This window comes from Amphibalanus amphitrite, unplaced genomic scaffold (assembly GCF_019059575.1).
Source record: "Amphibalanus amphitrite isolate SeventyFive unplaced genomic scaffold, NRLGWU_Aamphi_draft 000059F_arrow, whole genome shotgun sequence".
Lineage (NCBI taxonomy): Eukaryota > Metazoa > Arthropoda > Thecostraca > Balanomorpha > Balanidae > Amphibalanus > Amphibalanus amphitrite.
The window spans coordinates 53,810-77,151 of record NW_024881555.1 but is presented as its reverse complement, the minus strand read 5'-3'; the positions used below and the strand labels follow the sequence as shown (position 1 = coordinate 77,151).

At 47.8% G+C, this 23,342-nt stretch overlaps 2 protein-coding genes across 2 annotated transcripts; one reads left to right on the top strand and one right to left on the bottom strand.

The window, feature by feature from the left end:
• Positions 1–1,711: 1,711 nt before the first annotated feature.
• On the bottom strand, positions 1,712–15,072 carry LOC122378413. Its single transcript, XM_043359435.1, has 5 exons — positions 14,547–15,072; positions 7,041–7,585; positions 2,977–3,127; positions 2,527–2,706; positions 1,712–2,263 (listed from the first exon to the last, which is right to left on the bottom strand). The coding sequence occupies exons 1-5, from the start codon at positions 14,760–14,762 to the stop codon at positions 2,021–2,023; spliced, it is 1,335 nt and encodes a 444-aa protein (XP_043215370.1). The 5' UTR covers positions 14,763–15,072; the 3' UTR covers positions 1,712–2,020.
• A 2,735-nt stretch (positions 15,073–17,807) lies between these two features.
• LOC122378396 lies at positions 17,808–19,782 on the top strand. The gene has a single exon (XM_043359414.1). It carries the CDS (start codon positions 17,808–17,810, stop codon positions 19,389–19,391), a length of 1,584 nt encoding a protein of 527 aa, XP_043215349.1. The 3' UTR covers positions 19,392–19,782.
• Positions 19,783–23,342: the final 3,560 nt, after the last annotated feature.

Sequence of the window (23,342 nt, the reverse complement as noted above, 5' to 3'; positions counted from 1 at the left end):
ATGGAAACGTCAAGTTGGCCCCTCAAAGTCACCAAGGTCACGTTAGGTCACCGTATTCGAAACGGCTGACGAAATTGCATGCAGTGAATAACCTGGTGAGTGGTGATGAAGCTTAATGATCTCAGGTCAACGAAAAAAAAAAAACGGAATCGGTACCTTTACATGCTATGACACTCGGTGAGCCTACATAGATACCCTGCACTGAGTGCAGGTTTTAATAAAATCTATGCAAAACTACATTTTATAACAAAATAAAGCTGATTTAAGTATTAAGGTCTAGCTACACTATCCGCGATGCGGTTTGTCGTATTTTGTGAGAAATCGGTACGCAGGTCAAGTTCAGCTGATAGGAAATACACAGGGTCGACGATCGTAAATACATACATACATACATACATACATACAAACATACATACATACATACAAACATACAAACATACATACATACATACATACATACATACATATACATACATACATACATACATACATACATACATACATACATACATACATACATACATACATACATACATACATACATACATACATACATACATATACTGGGGTCACGCAGATTCAATCAAATCCCGGATGTTCAGTATACAGGAAATGCCGGATTGTCAGGATTGTCCGTACCGCTATGAAGTCCACAGCTCCGAACTTTTTTTGCAGAATTTGCGTGCTTGCGTAACATGAGAGAGTTGTTGGCGCACTTAGTGGCGCACCGTCTCAGTATAAATGACGTAATTGATAATTGTGATTTCATTTTACATGTTTTATTGACATTTTATTGACAAAATATATGTTTTAGACATAGGCGCGGACACCGGGGGGGGGGAGGAGGGCAGTGGCTGTGGGGGCAGTCTGCCCCTTCCCCCAACTCTGGGGCTGTTGGCAGACTGCCCACAGGTGCCCCATAATCTTTGAGACGGAATACCGCAACTTTTTGCAAATGTTTTCTTTTTTATTGAAAAAGCCAAGGGGTGGAAAATAAGTGACCTAAAACCGCGAAGAAAACTAGATTTGGGGGTACCCTAGGGCCTAGGTTGATCTCTATTATGGTGTGCCCCTCCCCCCATCCGGTCTGAAAGTAGTTCCAGCGCCCCTGGTTTTAGATATGAAATAAATATATTTTAAGTACCTGCCGTGATTGCACTCATTATTTGTATGCCTGCCTACGTCAGCGTACCTATGACAATTCACGGAAATTCTGGAAAAACGCAGAAACTGATATCAAGGAATTTCCGGAATCACGGATCTGCAAAACACGCACGTAATTTCCTGAATGGTCACGTGTAGCTTGACCTTTATTCTGTAGATGTACCGGTTTCGTGACCTGGGCAAAATCTTATAAACGCCGTGGAATGGATATGGCAGCACTGACTGAAGCTCAGCAGCAGAAAACGGCTATCAAATGCAACATGGTTTTCACGCATTTCAGTCCATCGTATGTTGACGATCCAAAGAATCATTTCTTTGACTCGGATAACCGTTTGTCAGCCCGGGCGCCCAAAAACCCCAATTCATCATCATCACACCGTTTGTCAGCACTGGTATCGCTGTAAATGTTACCAAATACCGTGAATAGAATAGGACGGCATTTTATTTACGCTTTTACGTTTTTTACGCTACATCTGAAAAAAAAAACTTAGAGGGGCTGGTTTCACCCCCCCCCCCCTGCCCGCCGAGGGCTATAAGTGGCATTCAATGTACGGCCGAGCGACACTTAACACAATACAAAATAAATAAATGCATAAATAAACGGCTTATGATGACAACAACGGTAACAGCAGCAACAACAGCAGTAACAGGCAGCAGCAGCAACAACAATAATAACAAAGAAATATTAACAAAAAACAGCTGACGATTGGCATTTTATAGGCCACCGTTAGCTATCAGTAAAAATACCCAATAGTTGGCTTGAAAGTCTCCATACAATGGCAAGTGAGAAGGTGCGCACTCGACAGCAGTGACTGCAGAAGTCGAGTGGCTGCAGTGACTGACGGGGACTGCAGTGTCAGCAGTACTTCCAGTCCATATGTCTCCGGGGCCTGCAGGCCATCGGGCACTCCTTCTGGACGGTCAGCGTCACCCGGGTGTACTGCGAGCCGACAAACTCTGTCAGGTTGGCGCGCTTGGTCGGGTACGGCTGAGTGAGCGGAAAGTTTTGACACTGATAGCTGTCGTGGGACATGACGTCCCCGGTTCGGACCAGCTCCGGCCACAGAACTGTCCTCAGCAGACGCTGGTCCCACCAGAGCTGAAACAAAAAGACACGATTATAGGTGCTGTTAGAGACTATCACGTATCATTTTTCAATATCGGGGATCAGTATCAGTGCGGCAGAGTTGTCCAAAATTTACAGCACCACTGAGAGGACCAATACTTAACAATAAGTATCATCACAGGCTACTGATGCGAGTAATCATTATGTTTTAGGACCTTGGTAATCTAAATCATTTTTTTTTCAAGATAGATTAATATTTAAACATACGATAAAATGGGACGATTCCCTCCGCTTACCTTTCCGGAAGGGTTAACTGCCTTGAGCATCTGCTGCCTGAGGATGCGGTACTTGCCGTTGTAGCGGTTCCACCCGCCCCACATGCCGGCCAGAATCTCTGCTCCGTGCCACGGATGATCCCGCATTACGTGGAACGTTTTGTTGGACTCGAGCCACTCATTCACAGCGTCGCGTTCTCTCTGAAAACGGTCCAGAAATGTTTCTGAAGTAAAATATGAATAACCGTAGGTCGTTTGAAATTGACAAACAGTTTTCGTTAGAATGGTGTTTTTCTATAATTGAAGAACAACCGCGGAGCACAATGGAAGCATCGCTTCGCGACGTGTTGTAATTGTGTTTGGCTTTCAATTGGAAGCAAATATAAACCTTTCTTTGTGTATATTTCAGCAAAATTTGCTTCAGTCCTTGGCGACAGAAAAACTGTCACATTTCAAAATCATTTGTCTCACCTTAGTCAGGATGGAGTCGAGGTCCCGCATCACGAACCGTTCGACCGATTCGTCCGCGATGACGGCAAACCGCCACACGGTGGCAGTCTGGCTACTGATGTCTCCCAGACCCGGCAGCCGACGCACGTCACAGAAATCCACGTTCGGAAACCTACAGGTGAACGACAAGATTTACAGTCGATGGGTTCGCGGTGTGTTGATTGTCTTACGCATTACCATTATGATCAGGTGCTCGAAGTAGGTTACTGGTTTTGGGGGGACGGTCATCCCCCCTCAAGGGCGCTCGGATGGAAGGCTCAGTGAAGCGTGGGTAACAAGTGTAACATTATAGTAACATTTGTGTAGATATGGACAGGAAATACCTGATATACTCGTAACTCATAACTCGTAAGTCATTCTGACTTCTACTTTAAGACACACACATTTCCCTGCGCACTTCTAAGCACTTGACTAAAATCTGAATGCAGGGGTGAGCCTCCACGTGACACTGAATGTAGGCGCACTAAGCAGCATGCATCTCAGCCCAAAGGCACATGTTCAACCATCCCCATCCATACACATCCCTGCGTAATGACTGCGCGAAGCGACAGCCGACAGACCTGTTGTATCGAGCAAAACGTACCGTAACAGCCCTTTAAAGGGACCCTCCCACCTTCAAAAAAGTTTATGAATTGGCATGAAAGTGATGTCGCTCGGTTCAGAAAGAGCGAAAACGAATATCTACCAAATTTCACCGAAAAATATTCACCGGTTTTCAAGATATTAGACTTTTACTTTTGTTTACTTTTTGGGGATCTCCGCTATTTCTAGCGACTTTATTTTAGAAGTGCGGCGTTTGCGGCAGATGTTGCGCGCAAATAGCATATACCACCGCGTGCTACAAAACGTTTTAGTCAAACATTTAAAACTCGTTAGATATTTGCGCTGACGTCACACATTCAGAGGGGTATTCCTAAGCATTAGCCCCTCTGAATCAAAATGCTGCAATTTTGAAATTCAATATTTCCGATTTAAGGCATTTCTCGATGTTGTGAGTGCCGAAACCGGTAATTGTGAGCCAGGGACCCCATTTTGGCTATCTCAACTCAAATCTAATGTTAAGGTGGGAGGGTCCCTTTAAAAGCATGCTTAATAAAAATATACAAGCTGTTGCGATTTCTCCACAAACAACACAAGCCACCAACACTGGCATGGGATGCGACACTGCATTTTCTACCACCGACAGTGAACACAATGATCATTTTTTTGCGAAGCTGTGGCTCAACCAGGAGCGAGGCTGTATCACTAGAAGCTGGCTCAAAGCGCAGAGCTATTCACCGCGCCCTCCACAACACATTAAAATTACCGGCTCTAAGCATAGCGGCTCTTTAAAGGTAGTGTGCCAGCTTTCTTGGACCGTATGGAGTTAATGGCCCAGATAAGGAGAACCGGATTTTTAGAACTTATCCATACCTTCAAAACTCATGGAAACGTCTTAAATTCTTCAAATTTTGAGTACCCCAGTGCGAAATTCGCCCCGACGGGTTGTCGGTCGTACCCCAACCACATTTCACACCACTATGAACAATAAATGCACACACTGAAATCGCTATTACCGATATGTTCATCCAATCAAGTTTCGATAAACCCGTTCATCATCATCTCCTGCGGTTTCGAACACGCCTGTTAGGTGGCTTCTGATGCTCGTCGAGGTCGGAATTTCCAAATACGCGTGGTGCGTCGGGCCGCGCGCTCTGACTTCGGCCATGGATGATATAACACTGGATTGGTGTCTCGTGGAAATTAACATTGGGATCCGCGACATTGGGATCAGGCCTGCCATCTAGCGAGAGAATTATCGTAAGTTAGGAGCAAGCCGAGTGAACGCCATCTCTCAGCATTATGACACACGTGGGTGTGGTGTGTTAGTTGGCTTGAAGTGCATATTCCCACGAGTTGGAGGTAATCTTATTGGACCTGAGACGACAAAAAACGTCTTAAATGCTTGAAAGCCAAAAACGTCAAGCAGTCTTTAGGTAATAACGAAAATAAAATGTGTAAGACGGTGTGTATTGAAACGACCAGTCACATCGGCTTGTACGACCTTTTATATGGTTATTTACTCACAATGGTACAGCAGTTTGACAATATGTCACTTACATATTTGGTAGGTTCATTCCTTCTTCTCCGAATTACGCCAGATTTTCTTCATCTTAGTTAATGTTACGGCACGTGTCACGTGCCAACTTAGGGGTGTCGAAATTGTTCCACATAAAGTAACTCCGCAATGGCTGGGCCAATTACAGTAAAACTTCGTCAATAGTTAGGCGCCCAGTGGCCAATGCATTTTCATGTGTCACTATGGGGGTGCTGGTGCCGCTTCCATATCTCAAGAACGGCTGGGCGGATAACACTCAAACTTGGTACATAAATGTCACATCGATGCTCGCACTGCATTGATCAGTGCTTACATTGGTGCAGAGCTGTTAGGAAAACGATGAAATGAGATGCGTGGTGTTTATGCCTTTCTTTTCCAGCAGCTGATTGATTCGCAACAGGAGATCCTTGTTTGCAAAGGCTTCGTCTCCCTTTTCCACCCCTTGTTTAAAATAGCATTAACAATGTACGAAGAAGATCACACAAAAAAGTTGTTTTAGGCAGCTATCTTGGGCCAGGGCTGCGAAGTTGTAGTCAGAGCCAGCGGTTCTGTTCCGACTCGGAGTCGGTTGATTTTTAAAAGCTGTAGCCCGAGTATGAGTCGAACGTCACCGAAAAGTCATCACTCCACAGACTTACCAGGGCTGCAGGCGGAGTCAGAGTCGGAGTCTGTGTGAATTGACAGTTCTGCCCGGAGGAGTCGGAGTCGATATTTGGATACCGGAATCGGAGTTGGAGCCAAAGTTACTGAAATTTCATCGACTACGCACCACCGGTTGGGTCCTTTTCATAGAGCGTCTTGAATGACATATTGAGCGGCAATGACGTTAGCAATTCCGTTTAAGTTTTTCATTAGACTTATAGATAGTACTTACGTTCGTTTTGTTCTTTGATCGGACAATTTGTTGATTTAGGCCAAGTAAAGACTCATGTGAAAAATAGCGAAAACGACACGTGCTGGCGAAGTCTCCAATAACTCCCTGTTTCACGATTTAATGAGGAAATAACATGGAACTGCTTATCTTATTACTGACCCTGCACATAAATCTATTAATTTCTTCGCTTTTACTGACATATAAAGACATAACCTTTTGAAAAATTGCACATCAAGCCTGCTACTTCACCACACTCCCGTGTGTCACAATGCTAATCAGCGGCGTTCACTCGGCTTGCTCCTAACTTACGACAATTCTCCCGCTAGATGGCAGGCCTGAGCTCAATGTCGCCAAAAACTGCGAAGACACCAATCCATTATTATCTCATCCATGCTTCGGCCAAGAAAAATGCGTCAGCTGATCATTGTCATTTCTGCCACTTGCGTGTGGTGAAATGGGGTCATAACTTATAAGACGGCTTTTTCATATCAATTATTTTACAGAAAATCATATTTCAAACCATAAATAATGTTCGACAGCCAAATAAAAGAAACAATACCAATACGGGCTTACAGTTTAAGGCTCGACATTGTGTTGTCTACGATTAGACAGCTGATAACTCATTCCCGTACGTCGTATGGTCGTAACACTAGAATGACCTTTGCTTATTGTCACAAGTGCGCCGCATTCGCGATTGTTGCCCGACGCCTGTTTGCAGGTGAGCCCACTACAGTTGTTATACATATCTAAAAACCGAAAAACTTTTAGGCGAAAAAGGCACTATTCCAGGCCCATTTTTGATTTTTTTTTGCGATATTAGGTAAAAACAGAAGCTTCTTATCCTAGGAAAAATAAAATGGGAAATCTTTCAAAGGTGGCACACTACCTTTAATGTGCTGTAAAAAGAATCAGACCAGTATACAACCAAAATTTACATGCTGTAAATATGTAAGCTGATGTAATGTAATGTAATGTAATGTAATGTAATGTAATGTAAGCTGATGCCCAATGTAAGCTGATGTATTCAAAACAACAGAGATAAAGTAAACTTACTGGCAAGTGACTTCGCAGGCTGTCTTGTTCCATTCTGCGGAGCTATCTTTGCCGTCGTGGAAGACGCGCATTGTCCATCCTGGGTAAAACTCAAGTGAACGCATCGCGTTCCGCTCGATGCCGCTCAGGTAAGCGGAGACGTTGGTGCCAAAGAAGGTGTAGGCAAGCACGTTCTGTCGCGCGCCGCGCCGGTCGGCGGTGGGCCCGCAGTTGGAGACGATCGGCTCGGGAGGTTCGCCGTCCTCCGGCCTCCGCCACGGCCGGCAGGCGCACGGGCACGCCTGCGAGCAGTAGACGGAGCTGAGCGGCTCGCTGCTGGAGCTGCCCAGCAGGCTGCGGAGCTGACTGTGGGCGGCACTGCGGATCCGACTGTAGTGCTGCCCCAGCGCGGCCGGACTCATGTGTCCGGATCCGGCCGAGTGCAGCAGCAGCATGGAGCCGGCCAGCAGCGCGACCAGCAGCACTGTGGTCCGGCCGCTGAGTCTCTGCGGCAGCCTCCCCACCGCCAGCGGGATACGGAACCCACGACGGTCATGGCTCGAACTCTGCCGATGAGGATATGAACGTGAGGCTTCTTATAACTTCATCAGTTGGTGATTCAGCGGCGCCACAGTGTTTGTGACGCTGCTTGTCAATTAAGTTTACGAGGAAACGTGTACCCAAAGTCACACGTTTTTTAAATCGCCGGTCATGTGCCAGAGGCCGAGGGCTTGTTTGGCAGTAGACCCGCTAACTTTTGTGAACTTGCTGACCCTTACGGACGTTGATATCGTTACCTACACTAATGCTGTTTGATGGGAATTTAGGGAATATGCTGGGGTTCAGTTTAAGGGCTTGCTTGTACATTTCTTCACTGACAGGACAGCAAGAAGTTGCACTGCCGTTCAAGCCTTTTCCTATATGCATTATATCCATTATAACAAAAAAGGAATGTGCCGCCAAAAAAAAAACAAAAAAAAAACAGACGCTCTTAACCACCCAGCCGTAATAAACGAGCAACTCTTCAATTATGGTTCAATGCATCGCATCTGAGCGCTACTGCCTTCTAAATAATAATACAACAGCATACCGCTTGGCACCATGGAACTACCCCATGCAACTATTACCAGTAAAACGCCTTTTGGGCGAAGAACGAGTGAGCTACGAGAGAGTGAGCCCTGCACGTGCGGAAGGGCGAGAGGGTACTTGCAACTGGCTTTTGTACTGCACCCTGGTCACTAGCAGTGTGCCAAATTTGAAGGCAATCGACCCAGCTGTTCCCGAGATCTAGAAGCGGCACCCTGCGTGCGACGTGCAAACTGGGTCCAAAGTGACTTTTGCACGGCACCCTACCAACCGGTCCCTGACTGCTCACCAAATTTGAGCGCAATCGGCCCAGCCGTTCTCGAGATCTGGAAACGCCCCCTGCACGTACGCACGTGCAGTAGCACCCTAACCCTAATGCATGGGAATGGAATGCCTAGTGGGTTCCTACCTGCATGCCAAGTTTCAGCCAAGATTACTTTACTTATAGCGAAATCGCCCCAGTAATTTCAGAGTAATTGTAATGAAAACAAATTTGGCACCTCTTATTGCTGCATTTTGCACGTGCACTGGGGGTGACCCACATGCATCGAGAGTATCCGATGTTCGGTAAAAGGGATCCAACTATCCTATAAAAATTACTACAATTCAATCACCTAAGTAGTTACCGAGATATAGACCTCCCAATAGCGCTAATTCTGTAGAACTGCTTGAACACCCTTGGCTTTTCACGAGGCGCCACGACGGTCTCCCAAATGCATCAAGAATAGCCAACCACGGGGTAGAAGGAATGGAACTACCCAACAAAAAAAAAGACCGCATGCCAATCGGCCCAGCGGTTGCTGAGTTATAAGCCTCTCAAAAGCGTTACAGGCCGGGTCGTGCCGGGCCGGGTCGGGCCGGTCATACTGATATTTTTTCCGTTATGTTGCAAAGACTTCGCTTCGCTGGCTCGCTCGTTATCATATGATAAGTACTAAAGTATTCTTCTTCTACATGTCCACGTCAAGATTCCCATGGGTTTGTCCTCTTCATGTTTCAGCGTCGTGTGCCAGCCAGCTGCACTGAGCCAGTAGTTACATCGCACGTATATAATATCACCTTGGTTAAGTGCCGGAGATCTCGGTCTTTTAGGTCTATAAAGTACGAAGCCAGCAATGCATTGCACATATGCCGCTGTGTCATTTCACGCACATGAGTCAGTGAAATGAGCTATTATAAAGAACTGTCGTGAATGCCGTAAAACTCAGTATTTTGTGGTCTGGTGGGATATCTGAGAAAACCGCATTGTCTGAATAATGCGGAGTTAAATGGCCCATAAATGAGCAGCTGAGAAATGAGACTTAATAGTCGTATTTCGCAGTAAGCGGTTCTCTTTTTCATAACGCGGACGGCGAGGCGGGGGGTTGGTACTTACGACCCCGCCTGGCGATTGGCTCCTTGGCACCTAGAAACGCCAAATTTACAGAGTAGGTGGGCCCATAGGAGATCTCACCCCTGTGCAAATCTGGTTGTTTTAGGTCAATATTTAGGGCGGTTTTCTTTTGGGGGGCATTAATGCAAAAAATTCGCTAAAACATGTCAAAAGGTTTTTGCCTATAACTTTTTAGCCAGTAAAGATAGAGTAAAAATAAGAGCACCAGCGAACTCCGCACGTTCGTGCGCATCGGATGGTATAAATTGTTACCAATTTCAGTGAGCTTAACATTTTCATAAAAAATTAAGTAAAAAGCAATTAACCCGCGCACCGACGGGGGTCTGCGCCAACTTCGTACCGACGGGGGGGGGGGGCGGATGACCGCCCCCCCCCTGAGATCTCGAGAACGAAGCAAGGTAGCGACAAGCGGTAAATGGCAAGGGATACGCACGGACAAGGTCTACAATTTTTACTAAGGTCATTTTCAGGTCAGGTCAAAGATGACGTCACAAGGGTCAAAAAAGTCAAAACGGCGGCGCTAGGTATAGGGAGAGTTTTTCTCGAATAACTTTCAAACTAGTCAATATAGGAACAAACTAAGGGCATCATCGCGATCCTCTGGTCAATCCGCATCGAATGATATATATTTTGACCTCGAAAGGTCAAGGTCAAAGGTTGACCTCAGGTCACGTGACCTCGAGGTCATCATGTATATCATTCGATGCGTCTTGACGAGCTGAACACAATGAGACCATCCGCGCGGCTGTATCTTGTTCCTGTACAGAGTTATTGGCAAAAAACCTTTGGTGACCTTTGATGACGTCACATGACCTTACAGCTGCCCAACAGCAAAACAGACCTCAAGGTAGTGAAGGTTGATCGTATATGAAGTCATGTATGGTATATGGGGCCATTCCGACCCGTTTTAGTGGTAAAAACAGGGAGTTGATTTTTCCCCCATTGACTTATAATGGGGAGGTCGCGAAATTGACCTGACCTTAGGTCACCGACATCTAAATTCCGAGATATACAAATATAGCTACTAATGACCTAATAACATCCTGCGACTTTCAAAGGCCTCCGACATCTATACTGTAGCTCTGGCACGGTGACAAAGTTGCAAAAAGGTGACTTGAGGTTGGGTCATTCAAAGTGACCTGGTGACCTGACCTTCAAAGTTAGGAGGTTCAAACTTCAACACCATGTGTAAAATTGATGAGAAAATAGTCGTACCAAATTTCGCGGCGCTACGCGCCGCGGTTCTCCCGCTATTCGCGAAAAACCGCAGGGGGGGGGCGGATATCCGCCCCCCGTCGGTGCGCGTGTTAAGTTCAAGTTCATCAAAGTGCATCATATCGCTTATCATTCGAATCTCCTGATCGCAAGGAACACAAAGGCACCATTTTTGAAGCCCTAGCCTCATTGTGTGTCAAGTTATTAGCAAAAACGTGGTTTCACTTTTCATAATAAATTATATTATTACATCATAAACGGATGACACAAAAAGACGGCAACATAAAGCAAGCAGGACACATCAATCACGATGTTGCAATGTCGGCGTTGTTATGTGCGACCCGTCCGGCCAGGCCGGGACGGCGCCATTGGCTATGACCGTCCCGGTCCCGGGGAGATCTGGTTAGCTCGCCGTCCGGGGAGCTCTGTGGGATAGGTACCTCCCCGGAGCTCCGGACGGGCCGCCGCCCCCGCCCGCGCCGCCCCGCGTCACACGTGCCACGGGGCGGCGCCCCTGTCACCGGCCGGGCCTGCGACGCGCCAGCTCGTTTGAGCGGCGCGCCGCAGGCCCTGCCGGCCAACCAACACTGGCTAGAGCCGGTCGACGGGTTATCCCGGATGGGTTAGGGGCGGGCCGCGGCGGCGTTCTCCCGAGGATCAAAATGCCGTCAGTACACACAACCGGCCAACATTTTCTTTTTTAATTTTAAAGATCTTTGCGCAATATCCATACAACGATCCAGGCCCGCGGCCCGCAGCGGCGGCGCCGGCGGCGGAGCCGCCGTGGCGGAGGCGGAGGCAGAGGTGGAGGCAGAGGCGGCGCCGGGCGGCCGCAGCGACAGCGCGCTAGCGGTAACAGAGCCCCCTGGGTGAAAAGAATGCGGCGTCTGGAGGAAGCTCATCATCGTAATCGATGTGATGCAATGTGGTTAATTTGAACTTAGTTAATTAATTAAAGTTTACTTAATAACTAGGAAAATCTAAAGTACACTTAAGCAAGCAAACTAGTATATCATTCGACGCGCCTTGACGTGCTGAGTTCACTGGTGCTTTTCTTTTTGCTCTATCTTAATTAGATCAAAAGTTATAAGCGAAAAACGTTTGACCTGTTTTTAACAAAAATTTTACATTTATACCCCCAAACCCCCCTAAATATTGACCTAGAGCAACCAAACTTGCACAGGGGCGAGAAATTTAGGGGGCCCACCTACCTACCAAATTTGGTGTTTCTCAAGGAGCCATAGGAGCCAATCGCGAGGGGGGTTGCATCAACCAGGCCGTGTTATGAAAAATGCCCTGCCAGGGCGAGGGTTAAGCTATTTTGCAGAATTGGCAATTTTGAGAGTCCTCTATCTCGACAGCCGCTTGGGCAATTGACAAGCGGTATTCTTTTTTTGTAAGGTAGACTATGTACAGTCCTCAGCAGACTGCGTGGTAGGTGTTCTTTTTCCGATAAAACCGATAATAACTCAAAGGCTATGTTATCAGTCGGTCGGAACTCACTGCAAATAGATGTGCCATGCTCGACTCCTTCGATTAGGTCTGTCACTAATCGAAGTATACGCCTTGTGTGGCAACAAAATGCAAAAGTTTGTTTTGGGGGCAAAGATAAACTTTTGGGTTTTGTTGCCAAACTGGGAGGAAAAGGAATACGATGATAATGCCAATCTAGGGTGCGGAGTCTCGCGCATCTTGCTGCTACGATTTCCGAGTGACCGATAGCATACTATTCGCGTTATTCTCGGTTTTATCGAAAAAAAGAATACCTACCACGCAGTTTACAGAGGGCTGTACATCCCCCCTACCAGACATCGGATACTCTTGATCTATGTGACTGGCCCCCACTACACGTGCAAAATGCAAAAAAGAGGTATCATATTTGTTCCCATTTCAATTAAATTGTCGCCCCAAAAGGTGTTTTACTGATGATATAAAGTACGCAGTAGCCGTTTTCACGACGAGCTGTCTGGAAAGTACACCTAATTTGACCAAATCTGCACCCAATCTCTTTTACAGCAAATATCTTTATTTCATGAATTTATTTCAGTGTTTTAATCGATGATACTCTCTGTTAATATGACAAAGCAGACATATAAGCAATTACATAGTACAACCCTAGCTGATAGCTACTAAGGGACACACTGAACCTAATTTGACCAAATCTGTACCTAATCTGCACCATATGTGCACCAAATGTGTACCAGATGGCCATCGTGAAAACGGCTAGTGCCTACTTCACAATAAATGTAGGTCGCCTCACAAAGGCATATGGCTAATATCATTGTAAGATGAAACTCGAGCATGCTTCGCTTGCATATTATATGATGGTTAATATGCATGCAGGCAAAACATTACCATTTGTGATTATGCTTTAGCATATGCCAAAATAACAAGGTGAATGGATATTTAAAGAAGCCCTTTCAGGTTCCACCTTCAAAAACGTTTATCAATTAGCATAAAAGTGATGTGCCGTCGTTCAGAAAGATAAAAAAATGGATAATGGATATCTGCCAAATTTCATCGACAGATATTCACACCAGTTTTCATGTTATTACACTTTACGTTTGTTTGCTTTTTGGGACCTCCGCTGTTCCTGTGACGTCACTGCGAAGCAACAATTTGACATCCATAAAGTGTGGCAGATGTTGCGCACAAAGCAGTATATACCACCATGTTCTACCAAAGGTTTTAGTATATGAATAAAAAATCGCTAGATCTGCGCTGACGTCACAAAGTCTAAGGGGGCATCAAATAGGTCCCTACATTAGCCCCTTAGAATTTTAAAACTGTAACTTTGAAATTAAATATTTCGGAATTAATGTATTTCTCGATGTTGTGAGTGCCCAAATCGGTAATTGCAAGCCAGGGATCCCAATTTGGCTCTCAGCTCAAAGCTAATGTTAAGGTCGGATCACGGATGGCCACTTTAATGACGCTGACTGAGCAGTGGCACTGCTTAATAATAGGAAGGCATTTACAAACTTACTTATCTGTAAAGTTAAATTATTTCGAGACGCAGTGAAATGCAGGAAAAAAAAATAGCCAGTCACGCACTGGGTGCGGCTCGCCACCTGTCCCATCCATCTTGCTCCCACCAGGGCCCCATGGCTATACTTTACACTGCGACCTTCTGCACTGAATGTGAGCTCTCTCTTACCGTTGGCCAGAGGCTGCTGCAGATTATGCAGAGGATTATGGGACGGGCGGTACGCGAGACGGGCAATACGCGACAGATGCAACGAGATAGGAGATTTGAATATTTACCAGATTGAGCACGGATTGCATGTAGCGGTCGAGGGGCGGACTCGAGCGGCTATTTATATACAGGTCACGGGCCACGGCCTCTCTGCTTGATGACATTAACATTTATCTTTGTGTCACAGATCCATTGGAAAACCCTTGTAGCGTTTTGTTACGCAGCATTACATTTCACCGATACTTAGCATTTCACCGATACCCCGACCATTTCAACACCCGTACCGACCAATCCAGCACACGTATCGACCATTCCAGCACACGTATTTATCGTTTCAACACCCGTACCAACCGTTCTACCACCCGTACCGACCGTTCCAATACACGCACCGACCGTTCCAGCACACTTACTAACCGTTCCACCACTGATATGATAGAACCATTTCACCTCTCATACCGACCGTTCCTCAATCACTATATCCGTTCCACCACTCTCATTAACCGTTCCTGCATCCGTTCCGACCGTTCTACCACCCTTACCCCCGTTCCAACGCCCATACCGACCGTTCCAACATTCGTGCTTACCGTTCCTCCGCTGCTACCTCCGTTCCTGCACCCGCTCCGACCGGTGTCTTTACCTGCGAGTCCGCCTCCGAGGTGATCAGCTGCGCTCCCTCCATGGCGTCTCCACGGCGACTGGCGCGCCGGGCCGACCCCGAACACACGGGCCGGCCCGGCGCGGCGGCCCGTGCGTTCGTCGCTGCCGCGTACCGGCCAAAGATTTCCGCGAGCCATTGCTCACGGATGAATGGCAGTGATCGCATTTTTGGCCGGATGTGAGCAGCGCCGATCATGTTCAGATATGTGTTCAGTGCTCAGCATCATTAGTCGCAGCCCGCAGGTGAATTCAGGTGAAGTTCCCGTGGATTTTCGTGCTTTCGTGGAATCTGGCCAAGTGAATACGCCCTATACAGGGTGTCCCAAAAAAGTGCCTCCAATTATAAAGATCGACAGTATTTCTGCAACCGTGCATCATTTGGGATGCTTTGGGAAGCCGTTCATTACAAAGAGCAATCAAACTCCATCCAGATAAGCCGTAATTCCGTTACATATCTCGCACAACACGGCCAGCATTGTGAAAAGCACAATTCAATATCAAATTCTAGGTGAAACATTTAGCGGTATCAGATATGGTCGAAATTTCTTCGCATGTGACTACATATTTCAGTTTACGTGCGTTTACTCATTCTTCGTGCCGTGTTTCACCCGATCTAGTAACACATTTTGTTCTGGTCGTTCTCAGTGTAATACGTATTCGTTCAGAGCCACACTATAGGTAGCCTATTAGAGCCGAAATTGACCGTTCCTTCCTAACAAGGGGTCTTTCATTATCGTGGACATACGGTTTTGGAGATATAAGCAATATTAGTAGGGGCTCACTTTTCTGGGACACCCTGTATAAAACACTTAAGATGAAATGAAACAAAGGAGTCCAATCAAACCACTTCAGCCAGATGAATTGAAAAGTTGCGGCATGCTGAGTTACGCTGCGACAGAATAAACGCAACACAAAACATTAGGGAATCGTTCAGCCACAGACTGTGGCTGTGGTTCAGCATACATGCGCGTATCGTATACATGTATGTTTGCAAAATATGAGTCCCTCCAAACGACTTTATTCAAGGCCAAAAGTAGGTACCTACCTAATTCAATATACCCTGGGTACCTACGCATTTTTCATGCACATGCCAGGTACCGTTTCCTTGGAAACGTGCACTTGAGTGCCGCTTGTACCATCGGACAAGTGGTTCTAGTCGGTGAGCGGAAATTAAACACAATAGAATAAACAAAACCTCATGATTAGTTAGTACCTATACAGTCCATCGAACAGGCCTTTACGATGGTTCAGCTTTCATCGCTATTTACAGAACAAAATTCTATCGGTGTCAGTGTTTTCCGTGCAATGTAATGTGCTGGGTAAATTATGGTCGATAGTAATTTGGAATAGTTATGGCTTATTTTCATGCTTATGCGTGCTCTTCATACAGCCAGTTGCATGCCACTCCGAGATAATAAAGTTTTAACCACCAGCCGAACGACTTCCTGCGCCAAATTGCACGGTTAATGCTGCTGTTACTATGGCCACCCTTCCAAACTACTAAAGCAGCCTGTGTATATTGTGGACAGAATAAGTACGAAGCATGACAGGTTCATTTCAATTCCGTCCATGAGCCTGCTCGGGCTGCCTTTCTGAGCCGTTTGTCACGAACCTAATTGTGGATAACGTCAGGCAAGTGTTTAACCCTCGCTGGCACAGGGGGGGGGGGTTGATGCAACCCCCCTAAGGTTTTTCGCGAATAACTCGCGTAAAAAGTGGCCGATCGCGACGAAACTTTCAGTACCCTCGCATTGTTCAATTTTATACGTTCCCTGAAAATTTCATGACCCTGACCCCAATGACCTTTGACCTGTGACCCCTTTTCCGTGACCATGTTTGGCCGAAATCGCGGTTCGGCGTATGTCGGCTCGCATTAGCCGCGCGTTTGCTAGCTTTTCGTGGTTTCAAACGTTCAAACATGTGATTTGATGTTGCTCCCATACATAGGGTGGGTGTCAAGGTCACCTGAAGGTCAGGTCAGGTCATTGACCTTTGGTGACCTCGGGTGACCTCGGTTCACTTTTTCGAGTTTTACATGTTTCTAGGCTAGTTTTTGGAGCTGAATTCGAATTTAACAACCATTTGAACATTTACGAAGTAGTTTTGGTGCCTTCGTAACATGTTACGAAGCTGTCAGAGGCGGTTGACACGCATTACGAATACCCGTCACAACCCCTACCGGTTGACCTGACCTGACCTGACCCGACCTGGACTAAATGCTTAAAAACATCATCTATGATCAAAACTAACACGATATTCGTGATCAGCACCCCGGAAAACCACATAGCAGCCACACTTTACGACTTTCTAACAGGTCCCGATTTTCCCGGTTTTCGGGTCATTGACCTGACCTGGAAGGTCACCCGATGACCTAGGACCTTAAAATTGGGTATCATCGGCTTCCTCTCGTGACGGGCAACACGCTCGTTTTTTTCCGCGAAGCTCTAGCTCGATCAGGGGCCAAACGCGAGGGGGGTCGTACCAACCCCCCCCCCCCCTTGTGCCGTCGAAGGACGCGAAATGGCCTGTGCCGGCGAGGGTTAAGAGGCTTGGAGATCTACCGTCCATGAACATGTAAACTGGATATTAAAGAGCTTGTCGTTCTGCACTTCGGCGCCAGGGAGTAAAGGTAAATAACTGATGGGTCACGAACAAGAAATGGGGCATATTCATTTCTTTTATCGTGTCATCCCTTTAATCATTTGCCGGAAGCTTCAAGGCAATCGTTAAACCGGTGAAGCTAGGGCGAGTTTTGACTATTTTTCCCGAGTTAAGTTCACTTGGGGTGACCTGGTGATCTGAACTTAATGACCTGACCATGAAATGTTTACATGGGTGGAACATATGTATGATGGGATGCGCCAGAGATGCTGTGGTGCTATTCACGCGAATAACTTTATGAGGAGAGAACTTCAAACGTCCGCTCCTCTCAGCGCGCACGATACGGTGCCAATCTGACGGTGTGTCAGGAAAGACAGAAAGGAAGAAATTCAACTCAGCGTTCCCAGTGATTAAAATGATGTGGTCATTCCAGTTGAGGGTGGTAAACTGGATCCTCGCCGGACCGAGGGTGAAGGGGCGCGGGGGTGGGGTGGTCTCAGTGCGCCCTCCAGCTAAAATACCTCCCTAGCAACTGGCTGGTGTGTACGCGGGGTGACGGAGACGGGATCGATGCCCGGTGACGGCTGTGCTCCCCGGCGCGCCGCCGACAGCTCACTCTGCCCCCGTGACGGCCGGCGCAATGACGCCGCCGATGCTGGCGGTGACGCTGGCGGCGATGATGACGGCCGCCGGCGCCCAGAGCCCGGCGGAGCGCTTCACGGCGCGCCTGGCCAGTGGCGAGCTCCGACTGCCACCCCAGGCGTACCGCATGACCGACCTCGGCGAGCACAACGGCACCCTGCCGGCCGACCTGGTGCTGGCCACCGAGACCGGTCTGCTGGAGCCCTCCTGTCGCCACCGGTGTCTGCACCGGCCCGACTGTCTGGGCACCGCGTACCGGCCCAGCGACCGGCTGTGCCTGCTGTCTGCGCGGCGACCGGCGCCAGATAGACTGGAGCCGAACGAGGAGTCATGGGTACTGGCGGCACGCCGCGGCATCGTCTTCCTTGACGAGTCGTGCGAGCGAGACGAGGACTGTCGCCTGGTCGTGCCGTGGTCTGAGTGCCGAGCAGGCGTCTGCGTCTGCCGCCACGCCGTCTACCGGACGATCGAGGACGAATGCGTGCCGCGGGGTGAGATGGTACCGGCGTCCGGCGGTCGGGCTGCCGACAGCGCCCTGATGAACTCCTGGCCAGCCACAGACGCCGAGACCTGCCAATTAATGTGTACCGTGGAGCTGCACTGCCTGGCCGCCGAGCTGACCGCCGACAGCTGCAGTCTCTTCTCCCAGGGAATCACCAAATCGGCGGACAACAACAGCTCTCAGAGCTGGGCGAAGCTGCTGGAGGGACCGCCCGGTATCCGTCCTGAGGAGCTGTTCCACTTCAACGGCACCTGGTTCATCAACACCGTGACACCGCCGCTGGACTACCTGACGGCCTCTGGGTTCTGCGCCGAGCGCGGCGGAATCGTCTGGCCGGGAGGCTCGGCGGACGCGGAGCGGGCGCTGGAGCGGGCCGGTCTGCTGCCACCGCCCCCCGACAACTTCTGGCTCGGACTGGACGACATCACCTCTGAGGGCCAGTTTATGCGCAGCGACGGCCGGCCAGCCACCGACATACGATGGAGCTCGAACCAACCCGACAACTTCCAAGACAACGAGAACTGCGTGGAGAGCTGGGAGATCGGCAGCGCATGGAACGACGTGGAGTGCGGCGCGCAGCGGCGGTTCGTCTGTCAGAGTCTGGGTAGGAACGTGTCGCTCGGCCGGCCGGCATGGCTGACCTCCAGGAACGGCAACGACCCGGCGCTGGGCACGGACGGCCTGCTGCTCGAGCCTGTCCGCTCCAGGGCGCTGCAGCGCCGCCAGTCGTGGACGGTCGACCTCGGCAGGGAGCACCAGGTGGTCGGCTTCCTGTACGTGCCGCCGCCGGGTGGCGCCGACTCCCTGGGGGGCACCATGGTGAGGGTGGGCTCTGACGCGCTCCGCACGGGCCCCGCGGTGTCCGCGCTGTGCCGTCAGCTCTCCGAGCCGCCGCTGCCCGTACCGATGGGGCGCTACTATGTACGCCTGCGAGTTCCCCGTCCAGGGACGATTCGTTCACGTGGTCAGAAACCACGGAAAGCCGGTGATTCTCTCCGAGCTGATGGTTTTCGGACATCCACTGTACTGACGCGCACCGGCGAGGGGCGGTCTACGATTCAAGACAACACAAAGAAATAAAAGCATGATATATACGAGATAGAGGTCTGGTAAAAGAAACCTGTCCTTTTAAACACAACAAACGGAAATGCAATCCGTGTTGGGCATTATTGTCCTTGGTCTTTGGTAGCACTAACTATGCAAGAGTTAAAACCGTTCATTTCTCGGTTTGGGGTCAGGCTTGAATATGGAAGGCGGAATATATGTCATATGTAATTGACCACGGTGTCCTGTGCTTCAACGTTCGCTGTACCGCTCGGCATCCTGAGCTATGGACGACGTTTTTGTGCTGATCATATTTGTTAAGTCTCGAGCACGTGTGCGGCCAAATGATATAGCCTCAGCAGCTAACGTTATAAGATGATGTGTCAAAGCATTTCGGGTAAGGCCCAAATATTATAGCTTTAATTAATCCATACCACAGTGCATAGTACATACACAATCATAGAAAACGTCGTGTTACTTACCGTCTACCGAGGCGCCAGTGTGCTACGAATATGACCTTTTGTTAGTTGTCATGCACCTATATATGCTCAAAGAAGGGATCAATCGTCATGAATCCAGTTATTGACTTATTGCGCTTTTATTGAGCTTGCAAGCTGCACAACTTGTTTGCATTGTTTTCTTTCAAAGCAATGAAAAAACCGTAGTCAAAAACCTTCCTCGAAAACCCTTTGCCAAAAACCGTCTAGTAAGAACACTGTTACATTTGACCACGTCGGAAAGACGTATGTTACAGCACCTTTTAGTCTCACCATCAAGCGATTTATTTCTCCAATGTCATGAAAATGAATGATACGCATGCGTGTTTTGCGTTGCCGGCTTACAAAGTTTTATCACTTGACTTATTGGTATAATTATTATACACGCCTCCGTGTGCTAAGATGAACATAGGACATTTTCCGCTGCCGTTACCTCTGCCATGACAATTACAGGCTGCAATGCCGGGAACATCGCTGGATACCAGGCCTCTGAAAACAGCATTAAGAAAGACAGGAAATGAATGGACTGTACTGGATGAGGAAGATGACTCAGCAATGCGTACACGACCATTATATTGTTCGCATTCACTCTTTGCGGTGTTGCTTGGTTTGATAAATGGTGAGCGATTTAATCATGTACCCGGGCATGGCATTAGGTACTCACACGCCACGCATACTCACATAAAATCACATAATTGTCGTGGATTTAATTAGATAAAGATATTCAGCCTGTGCTACTGCCTACATAGATTAAAAAGATTAGCATGACTGGCCAAAAATTATGCCCGGGTTACAGTACCTTCGAGTAAAAAAAATTACACCTACTTTCAAAATTTCATGACCTTGAAGTGCTTGAACTAAATTATCCTTGACTTGACCTGTGACCTAACTATTGCTCGAGACCATATTTGGCCGGAATCGCGATTCAGCGTATAATACGCCGAATGTTAGCTCACATCATCCGCGCTTTTCCAGTCCTTGTGATTGTTTACGTTCAAACATGAGAAGTGATGCTGGTCCCATGTATTATGGTGGGTTTCAAGGTCATGTAAAGGTCACTTCAAGTACCTTGACCTTTGATGATTGATTCACTTTTTCGAGTTTTACATGTTTCTATAAGCTAGTTTTTGGAGCTGATTTCGAATTTAGTATCCATTTAAACAAAGCAGTTTTGGTCCTTTCGATAGCATGTTACTTACGACGCTGTCAGTGGTGGTTGATAGCCGGCAAGACACCTACTATTTGACCTGATCTGACCTGACTTGATCCGACCTGGCCTAAATGCATGAAGACAGCATTTGTGATCAAAACTAACGTAAAATTCATGATTGTCACCCCGAGAAACCTAATTAACTTTATTTTACCAAGTTCTAGCAGGTCCCGATTTTCCCGACTTTTGGGTCATTAACCTGCCCTGGAAAGTGGAAAGTCGATCGATAACCTAGGACCTCAACATTGGGTATCATCGGCTTCCTCTCGTTACGGGCAGCACGCTCGTTTTTTTCGCGAATTTCTAGCTTGATCAGGGGTCGAATCAGTTGGGAAACTACACTGAAAACAATTTAACCCAAGGCCCGCGAGTAAACCGGTGTTTTACGGGTACCCCTATCCGCAACCATTTTTAACCACCCTCCCAGGAGTAGGGCTAGGTCCCATTGCGGTGTGTGTACTTGCTCTGAGCGGATATAACCGCTGTCAGCGAACATGTCCGCTGAGAGCAAGGACGACTACACTGCAATCGGACCTTACTGTGCTCTTGGGAGGGTGGTTAAAGATAGTTGCGGATAGGAGTACCCGCGAAACACCGGTTTACTCGCTGGCCTTGGGTTAAATTGTTTTCAGTGTATACGAGGAGCCAAACAAAAATTGGATTAGCCAATCAACGGCTGGAGTGGGCGGGGCGATGACCATATATGGTCATAAAATCGGACAACTTCATCTTTTCAATGCATCCTAGCATTCAAACGAAAAATAAGGCATAATAATGTTTTTTAACCACACAAGGCCCACACTCACTCGGTGCACAATTAACTGGCGGCTCTAAATCGCAGAGTTACAACACAAGGTCAATCAGTGATTGGCAAATATGGCGGATTGAAACAGATGCGCCAAAAAATGTAAGCAGTACCGTGGTTTAAAAATGTCATTATTTTTATTATTTTGTTTTTGGTTTTTCTAATTGTGGTTAAGTTATTATTTTAAAATTAAATATCTTTGTTTATTGTTATTAAATTAAATCTTTTAAAAAAAATTCTTTCAAAACACCAATCCATTTATTGAAGGGCCAGCTGATTGTAACGCTCAGAACCTGCAGAAAAGCCGTTTTCCTATCGCCATTTTCGAGTCAATTCGCCGAATCTAATCAAATCACGCTAATTCCTAGTGGAAAATGGAAGCCTTTGCCCTTTTCTCTCCGATAAGTGGACGCGATACCGCAAGTACCGGCTTGTTATACCGTTTTTCACCCTTTGTAGCGGGGACTGCATTTATGCCCATATATGGTCATCAAAAGTCCATTTGTTGACTCAATCAATTTTTTGATTTTTGCCTCGTAGTTTCCCCAACTGAATTGGCTCCTCGCACCGTGCAGGACGGTGACTGACCTACCGTCCCGTGTCACGGGACACCTGCCATGACACCGGGTAGCGGTCCACTAATGGGCATAGTATACCAGCCTGCAGCAGCTGTGTGCGGGTCTGTCGTCCTGTCTCATAACTCGCCAATGCGCGATGGCCATGGACGCCACCGCCGCAGGGTAGGTATAATCTTTTCACTCATGGTCTTAGCTAGTTACACAATACACATGCGCAGTGCCCATCGCAGACTGTCGGCATAAAGAAGTTTTATGGGAAAAAAACTACCCCCATTTGTAGCACAACTGTATACGGAGGCGATTACGGAACGGACGAGTGTCGAGCTTCTAGATTGAGCTCTCAGCTTGGGCTCTCATGGGTGACCGTTTGGACGGTAAACATTCAGCTGTCGGAACGAAGTTGGGGTTTTATGGACAGAACGATGGCATATGTTTCCTACACAGCCGCACTAATGCAGCGGTTGCACCCATTTTTAAATACTTATTTGTACATGTTTGCATGCCAGTGAACGCTGCTCCGCAGTCTCAACATGACCATAACCATATGCTTCGGCTCAGTTTCAGTCATTGCATGGTTTTGCGGTGTTGACTTCACATACCAGCGCAGCGAGCGGCACAAATGTTTGGTGCGTGGGTGCTTTGCCAGACTTTCCTCCCCTCCCCTCGGTGTACTTTGCTATACTCCGAACTCCGGCGCACTCTGAAACGGTGTATGCAGCTCCAGTGTACTCCGGTGTACCCTGAACCAGTGTAGGTACTCGCAGTACCACACTGCCCGGCATCAGCCGCTGCCCTCTTCCGGTGAACCCTGAAGCAGTGCATAGGTACTCGCAGTACCACCCTGCCCGGCACCGCCCGCGGGCCTGCTGGAATCAGTGCACTCGGCCTGTGACCACT